The sequence below is a fragment of the Lupinus angustifolius genome, chromosome LG01 (assembly GCF_001865875.1).
Source record: "Lupinus angustifolius cultivar Tanjil chromosome LG01, LupAngTanjil_v1.0, whole genome shotgun sequence".
Classification (NCBI taxonomy): domain Eukaryota; kingdom Viridiplantae; phylum Streptophyta; class Magnoliopsida; order Fabales; family Fabaceae; genus Lupinus; species Lupinus angustifolius.
The window spans coordinates 18,498,850-18,509,654 of NC_032009.1; the positions used below are offsets into that span (position 1 = coordinate 18,498,850).

Below are 10,805 nucleotides of genomic sequence, written 5' to 3' on the forward strand. Positions count from 1 at the left end.
GGAGTTAGTGCCTAAGTGTTCTATGGAAAGCTGTCCACTTTGTACTTTCTCCTTAACAACTAGGAACTTAATGTCGATGTGTTTCGAATTTGCTGAACTCCTATTGTTGTTGGAGAACAACACGGCTGATCTATTGTCACAATATAACTTTAGTGGTCTTTCAATTATTTCCACAGTTCGCAGCCCAGTGACAAAAAATTTCAACCATGATGACTGATGTGATGCTTCATAACATGCTATATATTCTGCTGCCATGGTGGATGATGCCACAAGAGTTTGCTTGGTGGAGCGCCAAGAAATTGCACCACCAGTCAATAGATAAACATAGCTCGAAGTAGATCGTCTACTATCTTGGCATCCCGCAAAATTGGAGTTAGAATACCCCCATGATATTTAATTGGTCTGATCTCATATATGTGAGCATATAGTCTTTTGTTCCCTTTAAGTATCTCATGACCCTCTTGGCTGCTTTCTAATGGTCCATTCCTGGATTACTCACATATATGCCTAAAACCCCAACTATGAACGCTATATCCGGACGCGTACAAACTTGAGCATACATAAGACTCCCTATAGCTGATGCATAAGGGATCTTTTGCATTTCCTGAATTTCCAGATTTCCTTTAGGGAACTGATTGAGACTAAATTTGTCTCCCTTAGCAACTGGATTATTCATTGCTTTACAGTCCTGCATGCCATATGTTTTAAGTACCTTTTCTATATAGCTCTTTTGTGATAATTCAAGAATACCCCGAGATTTGTCTCGGTGTATCTGAATTCCTAATACAAATGAAGCTTCACCAAGATCCTTCATCTCAAAATTATTGGATAGAAATTTCTTGGTTTCTAATAAGGTACCCACATCATTAGTGGCAAGCAGTACGTCATCCACATACAAGAGCAAGAAAATATACTTGCTCCCACTGAACTTGTGATACACACAATCTTCGACTGAATTCATCTCAAAACCAAAAGAAAGAATCACCTCATGAAATTTATGGTACCACTGACGAGACGCCTGCTTTAGCCCATAAATGAATTTTGTCAATTTGCAAACCATATTCTTTTGGTCTCCCGTTATAAAGTTTTCTGGTTGCACCATATAAATCTTTTCATTAATGTTCTGTCTTGACATTCATCTGATGAAGCTCCAAATTATAATATGCTACAAGAGCCATGATTATCCTAAGAGAGTCTTTCGATGAAACTGGAGAGAAAGTCTCTTTATAGTCAATCCCTTCCTTCTGAGTAAAACCCTTAGCTACAAGACGCGCCTTATACCTCTCCACATTACCATTAGAATCCCGCTTGGTCTTAAAAATCCATTTGCAACCAATGAGTTTCTTACCTTCTGGTAATGGGACAAGTTCCCAAACTTTATTGTCTTGCATGGATTTATACTCCTCTTTCATTGGCTCTATATGCACCAGATTTCGATTGTTTGGTTTGTTTTCCTTTTATGCATTTGACACAAACTTTAAGGTTTTTGAAGTCAATGGAATCTAAAATCCCATCTGACACAAGACGCTCAATTCTCTTCTGAGAAATGTGACCTAGACGCTTGTGCCACAATGCACCTGAATTATTATTTTCAATTTTACGCTTAGTACCAACTGATTCCACATTTAGGATTTCGCTATAATCAGCTATAGTATTCAACATATAAAGATTGTCATTTAACATAAGTGAACCAGTTCCAATAACATTTGAATTTAAAGACAATTGAACCAAATTGTTTCCAAATGAACAACAATATCCAAATTTGTCCAGATAAGAAATAGAAATTAAATTCCGTCTAAATGATGGTACAACAAAAGTGTCTTTTAAATCCAAATAAAAATCAGTACATAATAACAATCTAAAATGCCCTATAGTTTCCACTTCTACGACTTTCCATCGCCAACGTAGATGCATCTTTCAACATGATTAGGCTTTCGGTAGCTCAGGCAACCCTGCATTGAAACACTGAGGTTAGAAGTTGAACCGGAGTCTAACTACCAGGTGTTTCCAGGTACTGAAGTTAAATTGACCTCAGAACAGACCAAAGTAAGAAATGTACCTTTATTAGCACGACAGGCGTGATACTTTACACATTTCTTCTTTTGATGTCCAGTTCCTTCGCAAAAGTAACAGTCATCAGCCTGCTTCTACTTCTTTTGCACTGGACCCTTAGCATCTTCATTCTTGGGCTCTGAAGTGATTTTCCTTTTGCCCTTGTCTTTAGAGATACTAACATAATGGGCACTTTCAGTCATTTCTCACTTCAGTCTTTCCTCTTCTTGCACACAAAATGAAATGAGCTCATTAAGAGTCCATTTCTCCCTTTGACAGTTATAAGAAATCTTAAACTGACTGAATTGTGCAGGAAGAGAAAGTAAGACCAAATGAATGAGTAAGTAAGCTTAAGGGCCTTAAGTTTTGAAGCAATATTTGATATTCCCATAATGTATTCCCTTATGTTTCCCTTGCCTTGATATCTCATGGAAATCAAGTTCTGCCTAGCCACCTATTGCTAGGAAGTCTTTCGATATATCGGAACCTCTATACAAAAGTTCACCAACAATCATCCTCTTCAATACTCAGTCAAACTGAACCTTGGAGCTTCCTTGGAAAGCCTCAACCGCTACCACCATTGTCTACTCCGACAATCCTAGTTCAAAAGAACTATCATACTCCACCATAAGGAGTATACCTACAACACACACCTTGTGTCAATGCTAACTAATGTATGTGTCACATTCTTGCATTCGAGCCAATGCCCATGTCATACCCCTGCATCTCTATCATTGCTCGTGTTACAACTTGCATCAAAGCCAATGCCCATGTTAGATCCTACATCAAAGCCAGTCAGTGCCTCTGTGCTTTTGTGGATCTGCTAACAATTAACATCCTTCACTATGTCATGACGTCTCAGACACACCATTAGGATATTCCACTTCTCATCTCAAATGAGAAGATTCTCTCAACATCTAGAGAGATATTGCCAGCAACTATCTCTAGGTCAAACTCAACACATGAGTCTCTATCTCCACCTTGATCCTAACCGAGTACATGAACATATGGGGTTTTGGATCAACATATATCACCCCCACCACAGTTCCACCATATGTCTTTCTCCTTCAACTCATCTGATTTATCCTCATGCAACACCTTTGATAGACCTTGTCCATCCAACACATTCTTCAACTCATTTGATTTATCTAGTGTCTGGGTCAAGAGTCATCTACCAATTGGCTCTAATAACCAATTGTTGGTGCAGCGGAAATGATCGTTGCACAGCGTTGCCCACACGCAATCAAATAAAGGACATAAGAATAAATAGAATAGAAGAAACAAGAGAATTTGTTAACAGAGTTCAACCAATTGTGCCTACATCCTCGGGAGCGTTGAACGACTACCAAGATATTATTAGAGAATAAGGATTACAAACCCTAGCACACCCATGGGTCCACCTGCCTATGTGGTGTTTCTATTTGGTGCTTATATCTGGTGCACATTATAACTAGGGACTTGAGTCCAATATATAACATTGGTTACTCTACTCTATTCCAATACTAGATAATATGATACTCACATAATAACATATTTCAAGCATCCCCAACATGCTTTATTTTTCCAATGAAACTTAACAATCCAAGGTGGGTGTATTTATATGTATTTTTTAAGGATTTAATATTTTTGTACTAATAATGTAAGAATTTTTTATAGTATTAAAATATCATATATCATATATATATATATATATATATATATATATATTAACCATCATTAACTCATAAATAAAAGTAATATAAATATACATCGGATGATATATTAATACTATACAAAACTTTACACGCTCATAGTATGTAGACATTAAATCCTTTTTTAAGATATTACATTTATCGGATCATTCATTTCCTCCGATCTTATTGTCTCTATCTACCATAAAAAGCTATATTTTAAGATGTGTAAAATATAATTAAAATATATATTCTGGGTTGAAAATATTGTTGTTATAATTAAATTATATTTTCTACATTTTTCGAAATTTATGCATTCAGTTTTGCAACTATGTTTTAAATTACACTTTTATTGATCGACTGGTCTTTTATTTAGATTAGTTTTGGCATAAGGATGCTAATTTGATTTTCTATCAAGAAATAATTGTTTTCCTTATGTCAAAATTTCACCAGAGAACCAAACTATATGGAGTCTTTTTTTGGCCCCAACAAGTCCAGTCAAGAATACCATATTCAATTATATGTGCGGCTGATGTCATGCTTACGATGTCATAACAATCCTTTAATTTTTTTCATTTTATTATTCAATCATGCCTAAATGCAATTAAAATATTACAGAAACTCAACAAGATGTTGATCTAGTAATGTAAGACTACATTAAATCCTCAGAAAGATCAAAAGTTTTATTTTTGGGAGTGACACTTGTTGAAAAGGACAACCATATATCTAAAAATGATTAATTCCTTACCAAAAAATAAAAAGGTATCTTAATAATACAAAAAAACAAAAAACAATGCTATCATTCACTCATTTCATTTCCTTATGAAAATCATGGCTTCCATTAGTTTCCCACTCTCACAATTCAAACTTCATCTTCAATTTCTCCTTAAACTTACATTATCAAAGTTTTATTATTTTCCTTTATGACTAGATTTACTCTAACAATGTGTAGACAATATATATTTCTTCCTTCCATAATGAATAGGATTAAGACTAAATCTTAGACTTAGTTCTCTTCTTTTGTAAATTTATATTCTTTGATATTTGAAAATTGGTATATTGATCCAATGTACTGTGTTGACTTTGTTTGCAAAACCTATATTTTTTTCTTGGTTACATTGAGCTAGCATCCTTTATGTTTTGTTTAATATAATTTTTCTTATTGAAAAATCATTGCAACACCTATATTTTCTGATTGCTCACGTTCTTGGTTCATTTTGTTTTTCCATTTCGTTCTTGAATCGTTAATTGTCGGAAGTAGCAAAACTTTGGTTAAACAAAACACTTAGTGCCATTATTATACTTAAATAGTTTTGAAAACATGGAATCATATGAAAAATGGAAAAACCTAATGAAAAAAAAATTAATGATTCATATAAATCACTTAACGGTAAATGGCTAGAAGTGCAATCAACATAATCTATGGACTATAGACCAACTTGTTATATATAGAAGTGATTCAGTTCAGAATAATTGTTATCGAGAGAAATAATAACATTTAATGTAGCACATTTCATCTTATTTAAATAGTTAAGATTAACTAATAACTAACGTTTATTTCTAACTCTTCATGTATGGTTGTAAGACCCAAATTTATTATTGTCATAATTTTTATACAAGAATTTTTCGCCTTTTCCTATATATATATATATATATATAGAATTACCCACATAAGAACAATGCACTCTTATGATAAGTGAGAACATTTAGTATGGAACATTAGATCTGGATTGAATGGTTAAGATTAAAAGATATATGCACATGATTATTATGTGACCAATAACTAACTTTTAATCCTAACCATCTTGTAATGTTAGCACTATAAAGTCTGTAAATCTGCATAATGAAATATATAATTGCCGGATCTACATCTTGAAATGTAACAGTAATACAGGCAAATAACATTATAAAAAGAAGCCTGGTATTTATAAAAAATCAAAATAATAGATGTATATGTATAAAAGCACGTGCATGCAGAATTAGTAATTATAGTAGATATATGATTACAATTAACGTAGCAATTTAAATAAAGAGCATAATCAATTTAATTTTCTATGAAGACCTAGTTCCCACACAAAAATAGAAATTGGTTTTCTTGACTATACCTCAACTTGGTTCTACATGAGTACATTACAAGACTAGAAAATTAACACAGTTAAGAAAGGTTTTGCAATACCTTAATAATCAAGCCTTTGCTATTAACTGTGTTAGTTCAAAGTCCTACACTTGATAATTGTATGGCGACAAATTAATTATTAATAAAAACTTTTCTTCACAATAATTAACTCAACAACAAGAAAGATAAAATTACATGGGAAAAAGAAGAATCCCCACCCCAAATATAGCTTATTTATTGAAGATGTTTGAATATAATGCTTGACAAGTAGTTACTTTAATGCTATGTTCACACTTATATAGAGCCTTAATTAACTTTCTGGCCTTCAAACAAGAATAAAGATATATTATCTCACGCTAATGAAAACATAATATGCTAATTAAATTTTTTTGATTATTATTATTATTTTTTTATTATTATTGGTGCGAGACAACGTATATGACATAGTGTGAGATAGCTCGTATTTGTTCTTCAAACAAATGTATGATCTCAACTTCTTTCAAAGTGAGAAATCAAGTAGACTTACCATTTTTTGAAAGAGAATCTAAGACCCAATTGTTGTTGCTACTAGAGATACCATTTTGGCCACTCCTAGTACCAAAGGAAGTACCACCATGACTCTCTTTATTCATCAGTGATGTTATGGCTGCCGCAACCGCATTCCTAAACTTAGGATCTGAGGCAATTGCAGAAACATTGTGCTCATGATCTTGATCCACTACTGGTCTATAACTAGTACTAGGGTTGTGAAAATTGTCCATTATTGCACTACTACCATCACTTTGGTACTTGTTTTCCATCCAAGAAAAACAAGGTTCATTTGTTGCATTGGAGGACCTTATGCCAATAGGAAAATGTAGAGGGTCATTGAGATTATTGGTGAGATCAAGAACAAACCCTTTGGAAGGGTCATTATTATGGTTTATGGTCCTAAAATTGGAAGGTGGGTTTAATGAGTGGAAGCTATTGTTGTATGGAAATGATGATGGTTGAGTGAAACTAGAGGTGCCAATATCAGAAATAGGGTTGCTTGAATCCAACAATACAAAGGAACTTGTTGATGCTGTTGAAGCCATAGCAGTTGCACCAACAGGGAGTGGATGATTATGTGTTCCTTCATATGTTGTAATTAGTATGGACATATCATCTATGCATCTTTGCACCTATACATATAAATTCAGTATAGGAAGACATAAGAATTAGAAACATAAAAATAAATAAAAAGCATAGTTCCAAATAAAATTTAATGGTTAAATTATGTATAACTTTTTCAAATGCTTTTTTCCAATTCAAATTCTAGGTATATATGCAATGCATAACGAAAATTTTGTCACAAACCAATGATAATGAAAAAAAACAAAAAAAAAAATATTTAATTTCTTAAATTGATATCGCATGTTTTTATTAATTTGAGATATATTTTAAGACAACGGGTTCTTGTCTTTACGGAATAGAGTGCAAAAAGTTGAGATTACCTGTTTCCTAACGGGGCACCCTGGTACCACAGTGCAACGATAATAGGCTCTTGGACATGGATTTCCTTTTGCAATTTTCTGTCCATATTTTCTCCATTGGCATCCATCATTCATCTGTAAGAAAACTTGGGATTATTACCACTTAATGTTAATGAGATCATAAAGCTAGCATTAAAGTACATTAACAATGTTTTAAATCATGATTGTGGTTGTTGTTATGTCAATTGGAGGAAAATGCATCACAATACTGTTAAATATTATCAAAATTATAATATTATAGCCGTAATTATGATTGCAGAGGACAATTTAAAACACCATACATTAGCACCACAAAAATATGATTTTTCCTAGAGATATCATACATAAAAGTTTGACTATTTATTTGAAAAAAGAAAGAAAATAACAGGAAATAGAAATTGTGGATCTTTTTATTTTTACTTGATAAGGAAGTTAATTAATTGTCTAGCTTTAACATAAAAAATTGTTATACAAATGACATTGTACAATGTTGTTAGTACTAAGTACAACATCTCAGATTTTTGTGAGGTAGCACAATCAAGAGATTAAGTGTATATACAAAATCAGAATAATATATGTCCTCATATCAGGAGATAGTTTATCTCATCTGGTCAGTAAAAATATGAAATATGTACTATTTTGTTCTGTTTTAGAAATATTTTTATAAAATATGATAAAACATAACACATGTCATGATTTCACTGACAGAATGAGATAATTTATCTCTTTATACCATGAGATACTTTCTAAAAAATTGTATAAATATATTTATATGTGTGGATAGTAATATTGAGTTAGATTTTGGACTCACTGTGGCTGTTTCACATCTTGCTCTGACTGAAACCCTAGCCTTTCTATTAGGAGGGGATGCAGCAACATGTGTAGAAACACTAGACAAGTTATGAGTCTGTTGAAATTTGTTTTGCACTGAAGAGGAACTTGCCAATTGTTCCTTATCATATTCTTCTTCCTCCTTTTCTTTTTGACTTGTGCTTGTGTGTAACCTTAGTGATAAACCCAATTCACTCTCACTTAAACTTTCATTATTGGTGTTTGGTGGAGATGGAAGAGCTCTATGGATTTTGGTATTGTTGAAGATCTCAAAAATTCTTGATGATCCTTCATTGCTAGTGGTTATTATGTCTTCAAGTGAGAGAGAAATTTGATGATCCTAAATGAGATATCTTACTCATTATTAGACATAAAATAGATATCATAGTTCAATTGAAGACTATATTAATAATAAACAATATGATTTATTATTATATACCTTTCTTTTATTGTTTTCTTGGATGATTGAAAATTTCATTTGTAGATCATAGTAGTCTTTCATTGTTTGTTCCACCACTTTCCTTAGAACTTTGTTTTCCTCTTTCATGTTCTCCATCTCCATTTGTAATATACTTAACTGCTCAAAAAAAAATCACACCCTTAAGCATATACATGTATTATACATATTACACAAGCAATTAATTAAACTCTATCAAGATATTTGTGTTTCAAGAATTACACATGCATGCATAAAAAAGTACTTTTTAGAGGTGAAATTGTAAAATCTTAGTGGTTAATTTACACAAAAAACAAGATCAACATAAGGAGAGAGGGTAGAAGAAAGAGAATATACAATATACATATATATATATATATATATATATATATATATATATATATATATCCTTGAGACTAATGAGAAATTATGTATATACCTCTTTTGTTTTTGTGTTATCTTGCAAAGATAATTCTACTACTGAAGCATCATCTTCAATTTCACCACCTATGGCTTCAGGAACATATTCATTATTCTCTTTCCTTGCTATTTCTTGCACCTCATCATTCTCTTCCACTCTCTCATCTACCTTTGCTTCTTCTTCTTCTTCTTCATTATGCTCATCAGGGTCTATCTTCAAAGAGAGATCAATTTCCATCTTTGTAAATTCTTCTTCTTCTTCTTTACCCATTTAGGACAAGGTTGAGCATAGGAGAATCTCTTCCTTTGTCCTCTCTCTTCTCATATAAATGCTACTTTTGAGGCACCAAAGTCAATTCTCTAATCCCAAAGAAGTTCCTTATTTTAAACTAACACACAAGGGTGCATCTAATAAGTTTTGACTTTATTTGGCTTATTAATGAGCCCTCAATTAAATTAACTAATCTATAAGATTCTAACTTAAATTTAACATATATTGGAAGGTAGTGGGAACCATACTATTCTTTTAGCCCACGTGACCTAGAGTGAAGCATAAGAATTGGTTTTGGTTAGTAGAATTCAACTTATATCCACAAGTTTGAGTTCCTATTATTGGTGTGAGAAACTTATTCATAAGTGTTATCCCTAACAACCTTGTTCTCAATCATTTCCTAAAACATATATATTAATTTTATTATGTGTCAAAATTTTATTAAAATATGAGAGAATTAGATACATACTTTTGGGGCAAGTGATTTTCATTATTTGTAAATAGCCCATTACTTCAAAATTGTGAGATCGACTTGTTATATCACTCATTAGTCATGAAAATTGAATTGACTTAAATTTTGATTACAAATATAGGAAAACTCTATAAAAATATCATAAAATTTGTGTCATTTGTAAGTAGTTATTATAAACTATTTTTTCTTTCTAATTATCCTTTAACCTTTAAATGTTAGTAAAATTGGTCTCTGCATAAAAATAACGTTAAATTAATAGCAATGAAATTTTTAAATTCATATATTTTGTTTTAAATTCAATTCATATATTATTTTATTATATATATATATATATATATTTATATCAATGTCAATACATTAATCATTCTGAAATTCACTTATCATATTATTTTCAATCTTTATTTTATTTTGAGGAAGGTTTCTATGGTTATCAATGTTGGCTAGTCTACATTTTTGTATTTCTAATGTTGTAAGTTTGATTGCTGAGATTTCTATATTGACCTATTAGTAGTTTTAAAATATATTTATATAAGAGGCCAATTTAACTAATTCATAAAGTTTAAGGGATAATTAAAAAGAAAATAATTCATAATGATTACTTGCATGTATATAGTTCACTTTTCCAATAAATATATAATAAAATCCAGTAACCTAGTCGAATTGATAATGGGTCATTGACCTCTTTACTTGCCTTCTGGTGTAATTAAGAATCAAATCAAGGCTTTAGGAATCTCCAGCTCTACACAAAAAATAAAGTTAATTACCCACAAAAGGGTCACATCACTTCAACTTTATATATATATATATATATATTTAACATCATTAGCAATAATTTTCGGAGAAGGATATGTTGACATAGGCTTTTTTGTCCTTTTAGAGTACATAACTAAGCCACGTCTAACACTTGGGAATTAATGCACATGTGCCTTGGCCCTTGGGTTCTTCTTCCCTTGGTTCACATTTAAAGTCTCTCAAGTTATATGTGATGTGCATTATATTAATTTGTAATGTGGCTAAGTTATGTTTGCATTGTATTAATTTGTG

At 31.7% G+C, this 10,805-nt stretch overlaps 1 protein-coding gene across 5 annotated transcripts; it reads right to left on the bottom strand.

Moving 5' to 3' along the window:
- LOC109350732 (probable WRKY transcription factor 9) lies at positions 6,267-9,391 on the bottom strand. Of its 5 annotated transcripts, XM_019592037.1 has the most exons (7): positions 9,038-9,390; positions 8,602-8,739; positions 8,143-8,502; positions 7,314-7,427; positions 6,785-7,001; positions 6,731-6,754; positions 6,267-6,691 (listed from the first exon to the last, which is right to left on the bottom strand). In XM_019592037.1, exons 1-7 carry the CDS (start codon positions 9,287-9,289, stop codon positions 6,351-6,353), a joined length of 1,446 nt encoding a protein of 481 aa, XP_019447582.1. In that variant the 5' UTR covers positions 9,290-9,390; the 3' UTR covers positions 6,267-6,350. The 5 variants fall into 5 exon arrangements, with proteins under 5 accessions (XP_019447582.1, XP_019447573.1, XP_019447590.1 ...); XM_019592028.1 differs by having other exon boundaries at positions 6,731-7,001; positions 9,038-9,391; XM_019592045.1 differs by having other exon boundaries at positions 6,267-7,001; positions 8,143-8,244; positions 8,332-8,502.